The 20,569-nt window shown below is 53.3% G+C and overlaps 1 protein-coding gene across 1 annotated transcript; it reads left to right on the forward strand.

The window, feature by feature from the left end:
• Positions 1-1,392: 1,392 nt before the first annotated feature.
• Positions 1,393-19,811, forward strand: LOC119113170 (vacuolar fusion protein MON1 homolog A). Its single transcript, XM_037237521.1, has 10 exons — positions 1,393-1,491; positions 4,430-4,684; positions 5,030-5,223; positions 6,860-7,057; positions 7,443-7,686; positions 8,194-8,369; positions 10,973-11,093; positions 15,158-15,233; positions 17,717-17,922; positions 18,381-19,811. Exons 2-10 carry the CDS (start codon positions 4,457-4,459, stop codon positions 18,519-18,521), a joined length of 1,584 nt encoding a protein of 527 aa, XP_037093416.1. The 5' UTR covers positions 1,393-1,491; positions 4,430-4,456; the 3' UTR covers positions 18,522-19,811.
• Positions 19,812-20,569: the final 758 nt, after the last annotated feature.

A 20,569-nucleotide genomic window follows, 5' to 3' on the forward strand; every position in this document is an offset into this window, starting at 1 on the left:
CAGCAGCTGGAATGAAAATGATAATTTGGAGTGGTCTGGAGTTTGTCTGCAGCTGGAATGAAAATAGTAAAGTGGAGTGGTCTGGAGTTTATCCACAGCTGCAATGAAAATGGTAATGTGAAGTGGTCTTTTAGATGGTTTTCCAGCACAGAATATGCACTTTGACATACAAGACAGCACCAACTGGCCACTGCAGCATGGTCAGTCAATCAGGCCCACAAAGTTGCTAAAACATTAGCAGCAATTACCACCCTTGCAATAACTTACTATCAGTACCAGTGAAGTGCTCCACGATCCGCTCGCCGTACAGAGACCAGGCCAGGTAGACTAGCACCACATTAGTGGCAAGGATACCCAGATCACAAGCAGCAGACTAGTTTGGAATTCATCAAGCTCCACCAGGCCTACAGATGGCAAGGAGATGTTGGCTGCTGGGTGCCAGGAGCACAGCAGGCCAAGAGTGTGCTGAAGGGCGTCTGCCACCAGTGGCTGGGTGCTGTTCAGAACAGACACTGTGCTGGTAGAAATATCTTGAAGCACAACACCAATATGGTGCACCAACACCACAGATGTTGACCACACAGATTCCCAAACCATAGAGGTTCCTGTGGCAGGGAAAATTTATTGTGTTAGGAAACCACCAATCATCACTCCAGCTATATGTATCAGTTGTCATTTTGCAATAAGGATGCCTCTGGTCAATGCATGATGCAGAGTTTATTAAGATATAACAAATGATACATTACCTCCCAACAACCTGCCCCTATTCTTGTAAGTCTAGCAAACACGTTTAGAAATGACGTGCCACTCGCTTCATCTCCCAGAGCAAAACATGTTTAATTGTCCTATAATTTTCATTTCAGGGAATGACCATGCCTTTCCAATCTCCCACCAACACGCAACACACATCACAGCATACCATACGTCGCGGTGTGAACACCATCCACCACACTATATCTGGACGGCAATTTGACGATCATTCGCCTTCTTCACGAGGGCTTCATAGTTGTTGGGCACTGACCGCCGTTGAACCAGCATGTACCTTAATGTCCTCTCTTCTCACGTACGCACCCTACCCCTCGCACCAAAATCGCCCAGTCACCGCCCGTTTACTAATAGCTGCAGCCCCGCACAAGGCTTGCGCGACAGGTGAAGCTACCAATTGCTGCCAGATCATTGCGATTGATACCAAATACTACAAGTCTCTAGATTATTTAAGGACATTCGCAAAATAACCTAACTGGATGGTGAGTTATTCGAAATAAGCTGCCCATACTGGAGAATGATTAAAAAGCCCCCCAGAAGGCGTTCTTGTTTGTAACGCGTTTGCGACATATGTTTTGCGAAGACAGTACGATTATCCGCTGCGATCTTGTAATCCACGGGCGAGTGGCGACGCGGCGGGGCTGCCCTGTGAGTCGCCGTTTGAATGGGACATTGCATTCCGATTTGCTTCCGCAACGGTTAGGAGTTTTCAGGGAAGCCAAACAGGTATGGATGAATGTCGCTTCTGGGTAAGAAGTCGAGGCTGCTCCGTTGCCTTTAAGTTAAACCTGATGTGTTATGCTTTTCAGGCAGGAATGCAGTAAGTGCCAACCAAGTTTTATTTCAAGCCAAGGTTAATTTCGTCTCTTGATATGTTTTCTCATATATCAAATATATTTTTGAGTTTTGGCTTCTGTATATTTTCTCAGTGAACTAAGAACATGGATACTATTCCAGTACTCATCCAGCATTATCTCTCTCTCTCTCTCCCATTAGAGTGTTGAGTTGTAAGTTGTTTTTTTAGCTGTAAGTTTACTGCTAGGAGAGAAAATGTTTGTGAATTACCTCAAACTTGGAGGAAGCTTTGGCTTGCCTGTACTGGTTGAGGCTTCTGTAGCATTCTAGACACTGGGGTTGCAGTTTTCAATCTCTTTCTTTCCACTTGTGCGGTGAGGGTGTACTTTCCTACCTAACGTTAGAAAAAATCATTGTACACCATTCGTCGTGTTTAAGGCATGACATATCGTAAATAATCTCAAAACAGGTTGAATCATGCTCCTACCTTCAAATTTCAATAACTTTGATGGCGTGCCCCCGAGCGCCACGCGCACCGCACCGCCTGGACTCCCCAGCGCCGTTTCCGCGTTGCCGTTGCGTAAATACAATATTTCTGCGTCCAAGAACTGTACAAAATGTACGGACCAAAGTAAACCATTCGTCATGTTTAAGGCAGGACAACCATAACCTAACTGCGTTAGGTTGGGTTAGGTTAGGTTAGGTTAGGTTAGGTTAGGTTAGGTTAGGTTAGGTTAGGTTAGGTTAGGTTAGGTTAGGTTAGGTTAGGTTAGGTTAGGATATGTTCTGGACTATTCTGGCCTGCGTGTTTCATAAATGTACCTAAACTCGATAAGAAACGATTTTGGTTGCTTTATTATTGTTACCTTGGCCCCGTGCATGTTTTATGGTTCTTGATAAGCAGAAATATTGTGCTTTCGCAACAAGGTAGAAACGGCGCTTGGAAGTCGAGGCAGTGCTGTGCGGGGCGTGCGGCGCTCGGGAGCTCGCTATCGTATTTATTAAAATTCGAGGGTAGGAGCATGATTCTATCTGTTTTGAAATTATTTACGATATGTTCCGCCTTAAACACGACGAATGGTTTACCTTTGTCCCGTACATTTTGTAGAGTTCTTGGTAAGCAGAAATATTGTATTTACGCAACGGCAACACAGAAACGGCGCTGGGGAGTCCAGGCGGTGCGGTGCGCGCGGCGCTCGGGAGCTCGCCATCGAAGTTATTGAAATTCGAAGGTAGGAGCATGATTCTACCTGTTTTGAGATGATTTACGATATGTGCCGCCTTGAACACGACGAATGGTGTGCAATGATTTTTTCTAACATTAGGTAGGAAAGTACACCTACACTCTTATGATAATATGTAGCATCTATTGGCTAATGGTTGAAAGACATATTTGCACAATGAATGATGGTAATGCAAGTGCTGACTGATGTATGCGGACTACTGCTCCCAAGTTTTATCTATATTGTCTTTAGTTGTTTGTCATTTGCAAATATACTTATTGCTGCAGAATGCTAAAGCCCAATTGACTTGATGTCTACTCACAGTCTTATTCTCATGTTTTACCCATTGGGCACCTCAGAGCTCCAAGGTTTGTATAAATAAGTATCATGAATATAAAGATAAATTAATAGTACTAATGGGCCAATCCTGGGCTATGGGGAGGAGCAACTGCACTTAGCCCCAAGCCAGGAAGGCAATAAATGCACAAATATTCTCATTCTTGGTATCCAAGTGACCAAATATTATCATGCTGTGACTTTTAAACTAGTTCTCACAGAGTGAATGTATAGTTGAATGTATGTGAATGTTGAATGTATGAATGTATGAATGTATAGTAATGTATAGTAAGTGTAGTTCTCACAGAGCTATATGCATTGGCCCTGCTAACAGTCTCAGCTCAACAAGTGCATCTAATTGTATTACCTAGTATAAGTTTTGATAAGTAAGTCAGACATGATTGATTACACTCTGATTGGGCTGCACATATGCACTCAACTCTTAGCATGATCACACAACATGACAAAACTTGCAGCTATAGGCAGTGCATCCCATGGCCACAGGCACACACAGTGAATTAGTTTGGTTATTTGTCACTGATGGGCTCACAATATAGGTTTGGTATTTCCCAAATCCAGAAAACTTCACAAAATGTTGATTGTATATGCACATGTTTCATTCTCCAAACTGAAGCAGCTTTACAAAATGAACCTCAGAATGCTTAAATGTACATGATGTTTGGTGATTGGTGCAAAAGGTCAACACTCATTAATAAAAAAGTTGCAAAGGAATTCAATGGCATCCAGTTTGATAAGTGCCAGTCATTTGGCATTTGTTGCAGCTAGTTAATTTCCAAGTGAGTGGTCAATGATTTTTCCATAATAATGCAACAGTTAGTTCATTTTCAAGATGCTAGAGGCTGCTAAACCCAGGGCCATCAGCCAGTTGCCTTTATCTGCCTCAGTTCTTATGCAAAGGCCATTACATATCATATATCACTGCTGTCAATCATATCCTGGCCATGAGTGTAAGTTTAGCTGAGAGATTAAATGCCAGGTTAGTTCTTAAAAAGGTTTTGTATCTCTGAGGTGCAATGCTCCCTTCCACATGCCTCCCCCCCCCCCCCCCCCTCCTACTCCTCTTTCTGCACACCACCTTTCAAACACTGCCAGTATTCCTCCTCACACTGCCCAAGCATTGACCTGACAGCACTGCCTGGAAAGTGCCCACATGCCACGAGCCTTGCCGTGGCTGGGGCGACCGCGACCCCTGCTGAGCTTCACCCCCGTCCGGCAGTCCCCACATCCCAGGCGCCTCACCGTGGCTGGGGTGACCGCGACCCCGGCTGAGCTTCACCCCCGTCCGGCAGCGGGCGTCGGTGGCGGCGCCGGCGACGATGGCGTCCGACGGCTGCGAGCAGCGCTACATGACGTGCCCCGAGTATGGCGACCGCGTGCCGATCGCCGAGGACGTGTCGCGCAGCCTCGAGCCGGGCGCCTTCCTCGACTCGATGCTGGTGACGGCCGATCAGGACGAGTACTGCGCCCTGCTCGCCGCCGACCCGTGCACGGCGCGCGCCAACTCCGACCTGCTGCTCGAGAGCGGCCGCTCAGGCGACTCGGAGGTGCGTGGCCGCTGCTTGGCTCGTGCGGTGGCCGTCCGTACGGCTGAGGAACCACTGCCAGCTCGGTGGTTGGCGTTATATGGTGTAGTGTGTTTGGTTCTCTAGGCTGATCTTAGCTAATTTGTTTTTATTTTTGGTCCTGTCCCGAGGTCTTGCCAGTTAGGGTAGCTGCCATCTGTTATTATACACTACCAGGCCAACAGGGTCACAGCGCGGTCCTATCAGTGTCCTGATTGGCCAAACTGTACTGTTTGGATGACAATTGAAACATCACATTATTGCAGGTGCTGCCACCTATAGCGTGGCGCCAACAGTGTTTCGGCTAATACTAGGGGCATTTGCCAGGAGCTGGACGGTCGACTGAACCTGAACGGGCTCCAGCTGGAGACGGCCTCGGTTCAGTCCAGCGTGACCGAGTCCGACGAGGGCACTGATCTGGAGAAGCTCCGGACCGAAGACATCACATCCACACCAGAGTGGAGAAACCAGCAGAAACACATCTTTGTGCTCAGTGAATCTGGGAAACCCATTTTCTCAAGGTACGACGTGAGGCACTTCCTTATTCTTTGTCATGCCTTGTTAAGGTAAAAGGTGTGGACAAATTTTGTGTCCTCTATTGTCAATTTGCATCAATTTTGTACACCTTTGGGCATTACATTAGCTTGCACATCATGGAAAACCACATGCAAAATCTATCCACTTCTTGTAACTGTAGGAAGTATCGTCATAAATTGTTATGCGCGAAACATGTGTGAGTAAACGGAAGATATAGCTGTATGCAAGGTTATAAAAAGGCTTAGTTGACTGATAGGAGTACATATTGCAACAACTGCCAAGCTGTAGTTCATTCAGGAAGTAGTGCACCATCGAACCAGACACTGATTCTGCAACACATGCAAAGGACTCATTAGCGGGAAGCTAGCCATACACAGCATGCAGGCTTGGGAGCTGGTGTAAGGGCATGCAGCATGCAGCAACGAGAGCGTCCACGACCGCATGCACCAAGCAACCACCACGCAAGCCAATACTGAATGGACACCAATGGCACATGCACAATCACCAAAGCATGCACATGCAACACATCACAGTATTTATGTCATATAAATGGTAAACACTTATCAGCATACCTTGCTCCCTCCTTTTGGGCAAAATGTGTTTCCTTTGGCGTTTTCCTTTGTTTTATAGTAAGGGTATCAAAGTTTGGGTCACCATTTGTCCTGGCACTCAGGAATTCTGTGCGAGCGTACTGATCTGGCTTTCTTTCCACAGATACGGCAGTGAGGAATAACTGGTGATTCTGTGCTTCCCCTTGGCAGACATGACAATGAGCAGCTTCTGGAGACTAATGCTCCCCTCAGTTAGAGGCAGATGGTGACATGTGCTTGCCTTCAACATATATGGCAGTCAGGAGCAGCTGGTGACGTTGTGCTCCCCTCCAACAGATACGGCAGTGGGGAGCAGCTAGTGCTCTCCTCTGATGGGCACGGCAGCGAGGAGAGGCTCTTCACGCCGTGCTTCCCTCCAACAGACACGGCAGTGAGGAGCAGCTGGTGATGCTGTGCTTTCCTCCAACAGACACTGCAGTGAGAAGCAGCTGGTGACGCTGTGCTCCCCTCCAACAGACACTGCAGTGAGGAGCAGCTGGTGACGCTGCGCTTCCCTCCAACAGACACAGCAGTGAGGAGCAGCTGGTGATGCTGCGCTTCCCTCCAACAGACACGGCAGTGAGGAGCAGCTGGTGATGCTGTGCTTCCCCTCCAACCATAGCGTGACGAGAAGCTGGTGACGCCGTGCTCACCTCCAACAGACATGGCAGTGGGGAGCAGCTGGTGCTCTCCTCTGATAGGCATGGCAGCGAGGGGAAGCTGTTCATGCCGTGCTTCCCTCCAACAGACACAGCAGTGAGAAGCAGCTGGTGATGCTGTGCTTCCCTCCAACAGACACTGCAGTGAGAAGCAGCTGGTGACGCTGTGCTCCCCTCCAACAGACACCGCAGTGAGGAGCAGCTGGTGACGCTGTGCTCCCCTCCAACAGACACGGCAGTTAGGAGCAACTGGTGACGCTGTGCTCCCCTCCAACAGACACTGCACTGAGGGGCATCTGATAACGCTGTGCTCCCCTCCAACAGACACTGCAGTGAGGAGCAGCTGGTGACGCTGTGCTCCCCTCCAACAGACACGGCAGTGAGGAGCAGCTGGTGACGCTGTCAGGCGTGATGCAGGCGCTCGTCTCGTTCGTCCAGGACGCGGGCGACTCGTTACGCGCGCTGCGCACCGGCGACCGTACGATTGTCTTCCTCAGCCGGCCGCCACTCATACTCGTGGCCGTGTCGCGCGGCCCGGAGAACGTGGCCCAGCTCACCGTACAGCTGTCGTGAGTAATGCAGCGCTGTCGGGCGCTCGTTCATGCCTCGGCTGTCCAGCACTTGGGAGTGCTGCGCCGTGTTGGTCGTCTCAAACGTTTGGTGGTTGTTGTGGGCGTCATGCGGTCTGGGTGTTGCGTCAGGGTAGGTGAGTTCTGTGCTGACTTCAGTGTCGAGCTGTTCTCAACTGGCTGCGCAGCTTCCGTGAGTATTGCTGGTGTCCGGGTGTCGTGGGCGCCACGCTGTCGAAATTCCGCTGCCGCCCTTTGTCAAGCGAGATGGCGCTGCACTCGTCAAGTTGACACGTGAACGCTGACTTTTGGGGGTCATACCGCCGCACGGCTCCTGCCGAGGCGTTAGACAAGCCCTCATCTCCGCTCCGCCGGCGCGTTTCAGACACATGTACTGCCAGATCCTGTCGGTGGTGACCCAGTCGCAGCTGACGAGGATAAGCGAGCAGCGGCGCAACTTTGACTTCCGCAAGCTGGTGTCTGGCGCCGAGCGCTTCTTGGACCAGCTGATCGAGGCGGTGGACGCGCGCGCCGTCTACCTGCTGCACGCGGTGCAATGCCTCCGGCTGGAGCCCGGCCCGCGCGACGCAGTCATCACCGCCATACAGAGCGTCTGCGCCAAGATCAAGGTGTGACGGTGGGCACCGCGCGGCACCGTTCGCCGTCACACCCATATAACGTCCTTCGGTATTTTGTCGATGCGTGTAACTGGTGTTGTCCTTCATGTTGGGGTATCTCATGCTGTTTGTCGCGATAACTGGATAAGTTTTACACATTGGACGGCATTCAAATGGGGAACCCGATTGGAGATAGAAAGTTCTGAGCGGTATCTGTACCAAGGTCCCGTGACAACAAGATCGCTGTGATGCTGCGCGTGCCACCTGTGCTCCTGGGGCGCTGGCCGGAGCGGGCCGGCCAGAACGTGAACACACAGCAGCGGGTCCTAGTCCACCGGGGCTGTGATGTGATGGCAGACTCACCACCCCTCCCGCTGTTGGTGAGATCTTCTGGCCCCCGTTGTGAGACTGTTCCCACGGTCCGGGCGGGGGCATCCGCCACCTGTACGCTGCTTCGGGAGCCGGCGTCGGGCTGCGCCCTCGATGCACTGACGGTTGGGCGGTGCTCGCACTCGCCAGGATCTGGTGTTCGCGCTCCTCATCTCGGGCGACCGCCTGATCGGCCTGGTGCGCATCCGTTCCCACTACCTCCATCCCACCGACTACCACATCGTCTGCAATATCGTCTCATCCACCGAGTCGTTCAGGACGGTCGAGGGGTGGATCCCCATCTGTCTGCCCAAGTTTGACTCCAGGTGAGCAGCAGGGGCGGGCCCCGAACGGCTGCCGCGCAGTGCAGGCGGGACCGCGTTGTCGGTGTTGCGAGTGACTTTGTGTGGGATTTAGGGCGAGTGGAAGTCATGTCTCCCGGGCTTATTGCCGAACCGACATACTAAGTACAACAAACTGTACTCCAGGAATGGGTACCCACTCTTCCAATGTAGATCCTTTGGCATCTGGGTTACTTTTTGCTCCGCGTGGTCACGAATTTTTAAAATGCACTGGGTGTTTTATTCGTACGAAACACGGCAACTTCATGTGGCAGACCTACTCCATTATCACTGTTGTGTTTCCAAGGTTTGACTGTTTATTATCATTATTTCACATGGGAATAGTGGACGCCGTGACCCACAGACCGTTAAATTATACTGCTGTTTGTACTTTCCCATGCTATATTAATGACGTCTAGTACATGGTCACATCGCTGTGCGTAATTTAACTAAATGAACTTGCAGATGCGTTCACATCAAAGCTGGTTTGAAAACGGGCTTCAGACAGATTGATACAACAGTAGGATTATCTAAGGCACGGGTGGTCTGACGACTTTCCCCAGATGTAGCTGTGAACTCTATTCTGAATGCGCGACCTTTGTTCGATAAGCTCCCAGTAGGTGGCAGTGACTTCCGCTCGTATCCGTGATAAGACGCATGTGCTGCGACATGCTGGAGAACCGTTCCATCGAGACGCAGTAACGCGGACCCGGCTCATGTCAAATCTGACCATCATCTGATGGCGCATATCTCTGCTGCGTCCACTGGCGTCTCGACACGTCGCCCACGCAGTTATGACACGAACAGCGCACCGTCGCGCCACTCCCCGCGCGCGCCGGCGCGGATTGGCCGCCGTCTGTGACCCGGTGAACAGCGGGCCGAAGGGCGGCATGACAGGCTGCGAGCGCGGGCCGCCGAGCGTCGGCCGCGTCGGGATGCAGATGGGCCTGCTCGGGCGGCGGTGCCGTTGACCCTCGAGCCGGGCGGTGCGTCCGCTCGGGCCTTACTCGGGCCGGCGGCCGCCGCGGGCGCACGCCCATCGCGTGTCCAGCGCGGCGATTGCGTAAGCCGCTGCGGTGGTATGCCGAGGCGTGTGAGCCCGGCCGCTGCCGCCCCGGCAACCGGGCGATCGCGGCGATGGTGTGACCATGAACGGAGCGGGTGCTCTTGTGTTGGAATAACAGGAAGTCAGCCCGTCCCTTGTAAAGACTTCGCTCTCCATTCAGCAGGGAAATGCTGTTAGGAGTGGGAGCTCGCCACGTTCGCCGGCCTGAAGATTGGTGGTATACATGGAATGACTCCTTCGAATATTAACATACCCATCTTGTTTTTATGACGTGTTCGAAGAGAAACACGCTCTCATAAAGTGCCGCAGTCCAAAGATCGAAAGGTCGACACGAACAGCAGAACATGAGGGACTTAGGTTTCAGCTGTATCGATGCAGGTGGCCGTAACTGGCAACTCATCGCAAACTTCGCTGGAAGGACACGCGCTTTTGTTTGCACATTCTTGTGCGTCTCGCGTACTTACCATTTGACAAGATGACATGTAGTTACATTGCCTGCCGACATGCTCAACACTCTGCTATGAAGAGCGTGCTGATGTAGCTATAATGCTGCGGCGACATAACCGTTTTTTTATTTCTAATGTGAAAAAAACGCCAGTTTGTTTGTATAATGGCCTTGGCAGCCAACGTGCCTTAAAACTCAATACTACGTCTGGATTAATCGTACTACTTTGTATAGTGGCGCCTTTTGCATACATTCTGCATGATGTCACCTTTTGTGAAATCATTTAGCTATTCGGGTGTCTTTATTCGTAAAAATCCCCTTCTGGCCGTGAACCACCTCTAGAGCGGAGGACTGTTTGTTACCCGCACCTGAGAACCTTCACTGCCCCCCCCCCCCCCCCCTCCGGCTGAGACCTGAGACCCCCGTCACCTGCCCTCGAGGCCTCTGAATGCCTGTTATGTGTCCCCGAAGCCGCTGAATGTCTCACGTGTCCCCGAGGCCGCTGGCTGTATGTCACCTGCCCCGAGGCCGTTGACTGCCTGTCACCTACCCCGAGGCCGCTGAGTGTCTGTCACGTGCTCCCGAGGCCGCTGGCTCTGTCATCTGTTCCTAGGCCTCTGGCAGGTGTGCCCGAGACCGCTGACTGTATGTCACCTGCCCCGAGGCCGTTGACTGTCTGTCACCTACCCCGAGGCCGCTGAGTGTCTGTCACGTGCTCCCGAGGCCGCTAGCTCTGTCATCTGTTCCTAGGCCGCTGACTGGCAGGTGCGCCCGAGGCCGCTGACTGTATGTCACCTGCCCCTGAGACCGCTGACTGTCCGTCACTGGCCCTGAAGCCGCTGAGTGACTGCCACCTCCCCTGAGACTTGCAACCATCTGTCACCTTTCGAGCTGCCGCCTTCTAGTAAATGCACCGGTCTCCCTCCCGATGAACGCTACCTCTGCAGCGCGTAACGCTTATCTGTCGTCGCTGACGATAGCGTTACGAGCGCACTCCCGCCCTCTGCCACCACGCCCAGTGTGCTCTCCCTCACACAACCGCGGCGCACATGAGACGTGTGTTTGCGTCTGTTTCAGCGGGTTTATGTACGCGTACGTGTGTTACATATCGGACGACTGCCCGGCCTGCCTGGTACTGCTGACCGCCGACCGTGAGAGCTTTCACGCCCTCTCGCGGGCCAAGACGAAAATAGCCGAGGTCAGTGGCCCGGCGGCGGCCGGCGCGCTCAAGGTCGCCGGTGACTTGTTGATTGCCTTTCAAAAGGAGGTGCTGCTGACGCTGGCATGGCCTTCTGCGGGCTGATACGAGCTGGACATCGGTCGTGTGTGTGTCGTGCTGTTGTTGGCGCACGAGATCGCGGCGACCGGTCCGCTCCCGGTTCGACAGGGTTTCAGGCCCTGAAGGGTACTGACAGCACTGTCACGGCGCACACTTGTTGATTGACAGGAAGCCCATGGCTTACCGCATATCGCACGCAAGCGCAGGTGCGTTCTTACGCACAAGCGCGCGCCGAGGCGAATGACCTCGCGCTAGCAGGATTTCGGCAGCACGCCCCCTGCGCGCCCCAACGCTCGCAGCCGTTATGACACGACGCAGCGGGTAGAAGAAGGAGGTTTTTGGGTGGACGCAAAGTTAACATATCGCGGACGGGAGTCCAAGCACCAAACCATCGTCCGTCTGTTACGCGCTGCCGACTGTTTGCCGAAATTTTTGAAAGAAGTCATCCGCGTACTCGGGAGGGAAAGGATGGGATGCGCTGGTGGTGGGGTGGGAGATTTGCAATGTCGCGTGCTTAGGGAATCTAAACGACGTTTTACTGCTTTAGTCCCACAACAGGGTAACAGTGCCTGTACCTGTAGCGTCAGGCGTGTACGTGTATCTGTAATACGTTACTCTTCACATGACGCCGCCCAGTTACGACCGATTTTCTGTTTACGTAGGCGTTCTGGTGGCGGTCTTGTGCCTCTTATTTGTCTTACATGAATACTGACCGTGGCCGCTCTGGGGCGTCTGTCATCTGCTCTGGATGATCGCCCCGGCTCGACCCAAACTGTCAGAACGGTCAGTGGCCTTTGTTCGCCGCCACTACTGAACACAAGAGTACGCCTCGAGGGGGGGGGGGGGGGGACTGGCGCGCACCGGTCATGGGGCACGCTGAGTAGACAAACCACTCACAAGATGTGTTTCGTCGTGATTGATGTGCCGCTGCTGAACGTCATGAGCACCTGCTGTAACAAAAAACAAAAACAAAAAACTCCAGGTCCTTGGAGACGCCTCACTGTCCATCCTGTCCACAAAGCCTGTCTTTGTTCACACCTTGCAGGATCCAGACCCATCCCTCGGTCTCCGTCACGGCCAAAGCTGCCGAGCGGATCGCCCTGCGCCAACTCCATGTGTGTTTCTCTTGGAGCAGTCTTCCTGCTCATGCTCAGACCGGTTTTAGGCCTTGTCGGTCGGCTGAGACGGTGCTGCCTGAACACCGCTTCCGCCCGAGGCGGCGCTGCGTGATCACCGCTTCCTACCGCATTCTGTTATCGACTGATGGGACGGGAGCGCAATCTGCTGTTCATTTGACGTTAGTGAATATCGTCATGCAAGTGATTGGCTGAAGCTTTTGACAAAATTGCGGTTGCGTGGAGCTCGCGCGGAATGATTCCGCTCTTGCCTCGCTAACCGTGCCCAGGGCGTCTCCACCGCGAGGTCCTCGTACGCTGCGAAACAACGCCAGAGCTCTTCAGGGATCTGCCCTGGGGCCCATTCCTCTGGTTCGTTTTCGCCGACGACCTGCGCCGCTCTGCGCCTGAGGCCCACGCCGTTCAGTACGCCGATGACGCGCAGATTTTGGTGCTCGGCGGGGAAGATGCGTGTGCCCTGTCTGCCCAATTGAGGGCTGCCTCTCCTCACTGGGCATGTGGCTTACTGTAAACTCTGAAAGTGAATGCAGAGCCGAAATTGGATGGTGTTTGGCAGGCACCACAATGCTTCTCCAATCCGAATTCACTTTTGTGCAGGGCACTACTTGTCCCGATTTCACGGCATTGGGGTCGTTTTTGACCGATTACTGTTGCGGGGCGCTCGCATGGCTCACTTTGCACGTGGTTGCCCCAGACTTATGGTCGGACACAGCCGCTCACGGTATTACCTTTCTCAAAATGCATTAATGCAGTACACAACCTGCTTCTCTTACACGTAGGACAGTACATTTCATTGCCTGGGACGGCTCTGTCGAAAACCCTACGCACATTCCGAAGGTCGGTAACTTCAGCACGAGGGGCAAACCTGGCAAACCCGTATTCGATCTCGTATCGAACGTCGTGAGAGAACTGAGCTGACTTGCCTCTAGCTGAGCATCGCCGCGTCATTTCTGTTCATAACTCTGGCGAGAATCTTCGTTTCTTGCTCGTTTCTACAGACAGGATGCCACCGACGCCCCAGCTGCGCGCGGCGGGACGGGTTGTCGCACCTTCCGAACATCTGTGCCATAGCTGGCAGGCGCCAGTCTGCGTACTGCTCCCCTCTTCTACACAACAGACAGCCCCTTGAGACCGAAACTTGACTCAATTAAAATGACTTCAAGGCGTAAAAGGACTTCAAGCGTGGCAACATGACACAGCTAGTGTTCTGGCCGATATAAGTGGCATCATGCGACGGCGTGGGTCCCCCACACCCAGCAACAGGCGTCAGCAGCACAGCTGGTGTTCTGGCCGATATAAGTGGCATCATGCGACGGCGTGGGTCCCCCACACCCAGCAACAGGCGTCAGCAGCACAACTAGTGTTCTGGCCGACATAAGTGGCATCACGCGACGGCGTGGGTCCCCCACACCCAGCAACAGGCGTCAGCAGCACAGCTAGTGTTCTGGCCGATATAAGCGGCATCATGCGACGGCGTGGGTCCCCCACACCCAGCAACGGGCGTCAGCAGCACAGCTAGTGTTCTGGCCGATATAAGCGGCATCATGCGACGGCGTGGGTCCCCCCACACCCATCAACAGGCGTCAGCAGACGCTGATCCCCAAGCCGCGGTTGGTAATTCCTCGCGGTGCAGGCGGAGCTTCCGCCTCAGCAATGTCGTCGTTCTGGCCGAGCCTTTCGGTATTAGTTTGAACCGGTTTGGCCCTGCTGGGTCATAATCCTCGTTTTTGTGGGAGGTGGGACCAATGACCGTGTTTTTGTGCCCGTGGTGCCCCACTTTCGATGTAGCTTCCGGGAATTCTTCGTTTGTTGTCGCATTTGGATTAGTAGGAGGCTTACATCACCGCTCGCCTAGCATCAGCCGTTAGTGCGGTAGTAATATAAACTATGACTTGGGAATAAAAGACGTTTGGTCCGTCATGCCTTTTCCACCAACAGCACACGAACAACCACAGCTGGACTGTTACCTGCATAGCAACCGATTAGAAACGTTTCCTTATATTGCATTGTCCTTTGGAGGCACGTAGCAGAAGTGGACTCGGTGGACAGAGAGGAAATAATGCTGATTATCTCTAGAACCCAGCGAACTTTACCAAATTTCCGCAAAATCACTCAAAATCTCGTCCACACATCTTGTATCAGGGGGGGGGGAGAAAACAGAACCCTGGGCCCTCCACTTGGTTTCGTCCCTTGCCCTTTGGTACCTGCGTTGGCATCTGGAAACTTTTGAGCGTGTGGGCGGGGATGTTTTCTGTGGCCTTGGTGTATTTCGTAACCCCGACTGTTTTGGTCTGGCCGCACGCGACGTCTCGTTCGGTCTGGTTTGGCCCCCTCCGGTGTCGCGTTATGCGCGGCCAGGCTGCGCCCGACGCCTCGTTTTATTTGATCTGGCCATACAGCACTCAGTCGGGCCCCACCCGGTCCTCGCACGCCTCCGATCACCGCGTGGGCGGGGCTTGGAGGGCGCTCGTGCCGGCTGGGGTGCCGGTGCTGCTCGGGAGGTAGGGTCGGCCTCGGCGGGGTCGGCCCCACAACAGCTCTCGATGCTGTGGGACTTGTAGCGTGGCATGGCAAGGAACTGATCGCAGCGTTTAAACGTATCCTAACGGACTATGACGGAAGCCTGCTTTATGGTGATATGTTTTCCCTGAACAATTTCGTAAAGACCTTCGGTTCGTATGTTTTCCCTGCACAGTTCGGTAAAGACCTTCGGTTCGTAACGTGACCAGCACGAGTGGCCTGCGTCGGGGGGCAAAATCAGGCAGACGGTGGACTGAGCGAACGCCCCCCCCCCCCCCCAATTGTATAGTCATGGTCAATAATCTGCGCACTTTGACTGCCCCTCAGAAAATGCAGCAGTGCGGTGCCGCGCAACAGATAGCTATCTCCATAGCTAGCGGCGACTACTCCGTCCAAGAGACAGGTATGATCTCACGTAATGCTATTTTTCACCACGAACGAGCTGCCTGCGTGGTTCGTCTGGCACTGCGCTGTTTCTTCTGTGCACAGGTCTGGGTGCTGACGGCTATTCGAGTCCCCATCGCACTGCGCGTCGCATGACATCCATGGACGAGACCTCTCACTCTGCACATGCTCAAGGCTCGTCCCTTGACCTAGTCGCTTGGACCGATCCATCTTGCACCTCGGGGCCGGCCACCAGCCTCGGCCCACGCTGCACCGATGCCCTGCTGCAGGGTCTTGACGTGACGCAATGTCCTGCATGTGTCGCGTTGTTATCTGTGATCGCCGTCCTTTATGGGTTCTAAATGAGCGATGCTGTGATTGTGTTGTGGTAGCAGGGTTCGAGGCAAACCAGAATTTAAATGAGACAGTGCAATAGCCTTATTCATCGTAGAAAAAACAGGGGAACGGAGAGATAGATGCGTTGGTATGTCGGCAACATGCCCTTATGGAAACGAATGGCAGTTGTATATTCAAAGTGGCCCACCGATGGTCGTACTCAATTTTTCTTCTCTTTTTTTGTTGAAACAGCGAGCTACAGTTTTACAGGTCGCCAACATTCAGGGGATTTGTTCGGTGCATTAGCCAGGAACATTATTCACATATATAAGACAGCAGTATTAGCCATATTCCCCGGAGAAAAACCGGGAGATTGGGGATATAGTTGGGTTGATATTTGGGCAATATACCTTTATCGAAACAATAGCAGAAGCTATTGTTTCTGTAAAGCTTCTGCTATTGTTGCAATAAAGGCATGTACCCGAAACATCAACCCAACTATATCTCCGTTCACCTGTTTCTGCGAGGAATAAGGCTAATACTACTGTCGAAGCATTCAGGGGATAAAAAAGAGTCATTGCCAGCTATTACTGCGATACAGTGCGTATCTAAGAATTGGAATACGCAAAAAATATGTGAACATGTAAATTCATTCAAGTAAACAGGCATCACGCACCACGCTTCATTCAAATATGCAAGCGATTTCAAGTAAACATGCATCGTGCATCACGCGTTAGGCATCACTAATGCATGTAAACTGTTTAAAGTTAGCACGCATCACACATCAAGGCACTTTTAATCGGTCATAATGAGCCTTATACGCTAAGGTCTGGTCGCCGACTTTTGTAATAACAAATTCACTTATTGTGTTGTCTAGATGGTCTTGTGCTCTGTAGACGACTTTTGAGTTCTAAAAGAGGCATAGAGTCCATGCCTATCTGGATATCAGCCTGATAGTGTTTTGCCAAAAAAGGTTTTCGAAAGAGGCATTCCCGGTTTTGTTTTTAGCGTTTCACAGGTAGTCATTATTTCTCAAACGAAGGGGGTGCATGGTCTCCCCGACATAGACTATGTCCCTCTCATGTTTTTCGCATAGTTTCCACTTAATTTGGTACGCCACCTTTTTGCGTGCAAACCCCTTGAAACTCAGGCTTGTATAAATGACATCTGTTGCCACCCGGGCACTTAGGCTTTGAAATGGAAGTTTTGGCCAAGGCCTGTTTAACTGGAATCGTTTGCAGGTATGATTGATGCATGATACGTGATGCATGTTTTCTTGAAATCGCTTGCATGTTTGAATGAAGCGTGATGCGTGATGCCTGCTTACTTGAGTTCGTTTGCATGTACACGTATTTTTCGCGTGTTATAATTCTTAGTTAGATATGCACTATTGTAGTAATGGCTGGCAATTGCTCCTTGTTTAATCCCCTGAATGCTACTGACCTGCAAAAACTTGTGGCTCTCTGTTAAAAAAGAACATGAAATCGAGTAGGATCATCGGCAGGCAATCCATATTTATTTCTGTTATTCGTTGCGAGAAGGGCATGTTGCCGAGATATCAACGCATCTATATCTCTGTTTTCTGTTTTCTGCATCTATATTCTTCTGTTTTTTTACGATGAATAAGGCTATTACTACTGCGTTATCTATATGCATGATGTTCCTCGCAAGTGCACCTAACAATTTACAGAATTTAAATGTAACAATTCTCTCTTAGGAATGTGACGAAGTGCGATATAAATATTTGCTATCACCCTTAAAGATCATTTTGTGGCTGTATGGGTGCCATTGAGGCTAGGGATCGTGCGCAACGCCGGTTGTCGAGCGAACACTCAGTGTGGGAGGCTGAGGGCTCCCAGTCCCTGCCAACAGTCACGGGCCGCGTCATCGATCTCTGTGGCGCGGCCTCGCGTCGTCACTGTACCTCCCAGACCGGCAAGGAAGCGTCCGTGAGGATCGAGCCCACACTCGCCACTCACCACAGCCGGATCCTCCCAGCTACCTGCCTGCTGTCACGCCCGGCTGTAGGGCTGTCACGCGCCGGTTGTCGCGTTCTGTTTCATGTCACGTCACCCTGCTTCACATGCTCGCCATTGTCGCACGCGCGGCCACAGCGAATTCCCCGCAGTGCCGTCGGCGCGCTGACGAGCCGCCTCCTCGCCGCAGGCGTGCTGGACATGCGCCACTTCATGTACAAGTGCAAGTCGACAGCGCAGAGCACGTGTCCGGCGCCGAGCGCCGTGTACGCGTCGGCGGCCGGCCGCCGCCGACTGTACGCGCTCTATCACATCGTGCACGGCCGCATCCACGCGGCGGCGCGGCCGCTCAAGACGTACTACTTCGCCGGCAGCCGAGAGGTGGTGGTCGGATGGGTGAGTGAGGGCGGCGCCCGGCTGGAAGTAGCCCTTGCGCCAGGGCTTTCTCGTGCTGAATCCGTGAACCTGGTTCGTGGCTGAAGTAAGTAAAGTGCTGTCCTGCTTTTTGAAAGCATCTGGATAGTTAGGACCACTGGAAAAATGCTGTTTTATACGCGTAAGTACCGAAAAAGTGCTATCTTCTGATTTGTACGGGTACTGTTTGCCAACCTTTTGTCCTCATGCCGCATTATGTCTGTAGCGTTTTGTTGTAATATGGGCGCTGTGGATGGCTTTGCACGGTAGTGGTGCCATCACTACGACAATGTCCTGGGCCGTAGCTTTACTGCATAGTGGGTCGGAGCAATAAGTTCAAGAGTGCCGATAGTTTCATTGTTCTGCATTCGTGTAGACTTAAAAGACAACATTTTTCTGAAATGCAGCAGCTGAGCGGACCGTCTGTGCCCGCCCCACAGGTGAGCCCTGGCTTTGAACTGTACGCCGTGTTCGAGCCACACGTCACGCAACAGACGTCCATCTCCGAGATGAACCGGCTGCTGCGCTGGATCAAAGACCACGAGCGACAAATCTTCATTCTCGGCTCGCCCGTCTTCTAGGGCGGCCGGCCGAGACCGTTAGGGAACCGCCGGAGTGGCAGGGCGGAATTGCTGGAGTGGTCACACGGAACGGCCGGAGTGGATGGAGGGAACCGCTGGAGTGGCCGGGCGGAACTGCCGGAGTGGCGGGACGGAATCGCTGGAGTGGTCACACGGAACGGCCGGAGTGGATGGAGGGAACCGCTGGAGTGGCTGGGCGGAACTGCCGGTGTGGCTGGACGGATCCTTCAGAGTGCCCGGGTGAAACCGTCGGAGTGGCTAGGCGGAACCGCTGGAGTGGCTGGACGGAACCGCGGTAGTGGCTGGACAGAACCGCGGGAGTGGCCGGGCGGAACCGCCGGAGTGGCGCTGGACGGAACCGTCAGAGTGATCGGGTGAAACCGTCGAAGTGGCTAGGCGGAACCGCTAGAGTGGCTGGACGGAACCGCGGCAGTGGCTGGGCGGGACGGTCAGATTGGCCGGGTGAAACCGTCGAAGTGGCTAGGCGGAACCGCCGGAGTGGCTGGGCTGAGCCGTCACGACGTCGGTTCGGCCCGTTTGTGCGGTAGGCCGGACCCGCTGAGTCGGCTGTATGGTATTGCCGGTGTTTCTGTGCTGCAGTGGCGCTCCGGTCTGCGTCACCGATGGAACCCTCCGATGCAGTGTGGGGCCGGCGGCCGGGCTGGTGCGCGCGCCGGTGACCGGGCGGGGGCGTCTCTGCCGATGATGTGCAGGAGCGCCCTCCCGCCGACTCTAAGCATTCGCTGAGACTGTGATCAAGCCACGCCGGGCCGATAGGTGTTTGTTGTTATGGCAGCAAGTCATTCAGGGAGAGTGGAATGCGGAAGAATGAGAGGGAGAGGGAAAACGCGAGAGTAAGAGTAAGATCGAGTGAATACGCGAGCGAGGTAGTGAATGGCGTGACTGAGAGTTAGATTGAGTGAATACGGTTGGAAGGCAATGAATGGTGCCAACTTTCCGCGTGCCATCGTGCTTGAGTAAACGAGGGAGGCAATAAGGAAGGCTAGTTTTGTCACCTGGGGGATATGAGTGGTAGGGGCAATGGAGAACGATTCAGTGAGAGAGAGGAGACGGTGTAATATTAATGAAGCAGGTCAGGACTAGATATGGATGGAGATATGAGATGCCTGGTTGCAGAGCGTCCCTGCAGACTCTATTCCTGCCCTCGTGTTTTATCGAGCTGAACAAACTGCGTGCTAGTGCGAAGGGGCGTTGCATTCCAGTGACTATTCGCCGTGTGTTTATCGGAGCGATGCCGTCGTTACAACTGTCATGTCAGTCATGCTTTGCAGTGCATATATTTAACATATTATTCGCATGATGGTGTATAGAGCATAGCGATTGAGGACACGGCGACAACGACGAATTGAGTTTTGGCACGGGATGAGCGTGATCACCGGGATCAGTGCTGAGGTTACGGGGCAAAAACGTCATCCACATTCCCTAATCTCTTCTCGGCATCATACAAAACGCTGAAAGGCGACTAGAAGAAAGTGTATCTTCAAGGCACAAGACACGTTACACATCTTCTGACCGTAGGTATCAGGTACTCCTTGAGAAACCGGGCCGGACTCTTGGGTGAGGGTGAACCCGATCACCCCGACTCTGGACCTTACTGCACACCAGTGCTCAGGCCGCGTTCAGGGATGCGTCGCTCCCGTTGGCTTGAAAGGTCGCCCACGCTGCGTAACATTCGTGTTCGTGCGGTGCTGGATGTAACAGTCCACGAGCAAGTGAAGGCAGAAGGACTGGTGCGGGCCGTGTGTGTGTGAGCCGACCGCAGGTCCCTCCGCTGGACTGGTGCGGGCCGTGTGTGTGTGAACCGACCGCAGGTCCCTCCACTGGACTGGTGCGGGCCGTGTGTGTGTGAGCCGACCGCAGGTCCCTCCGCTGGACTGGTGCCGTGCGGGCCGTGCGGACTGGTGCGGGCCGTGTGTGTGTGAGCCGACCGCAGGTCCCCCGCTGGACTGGTGCGGACCGTCGGCTCTCCGCCTGACGCCGGCGGCTGGCCGCAACGGTCTGGCGGTGTCCGCTCGGCGCTGCTGGTG

The sequence above is a fragment of the Pollicipes pollicipes genome, unplaced genomic scaffold (assembly GCF_011947565.3).
Source record: "Pollicipes pollicipes isolate AB1234 unplaced genomic scaffold, Ppol_2.1 Scaffold_7261;HRSCAF=8764_pilon_pilon_pilon, whole genome shotgun sequence".
Lineage (NCBI taxonomy): Eukaryota > Metazoa > Arthropoda > Thecostraca > Pollicipedomorpha > Pollicipedidae > Pollicipes > Pollicipes pollicipes.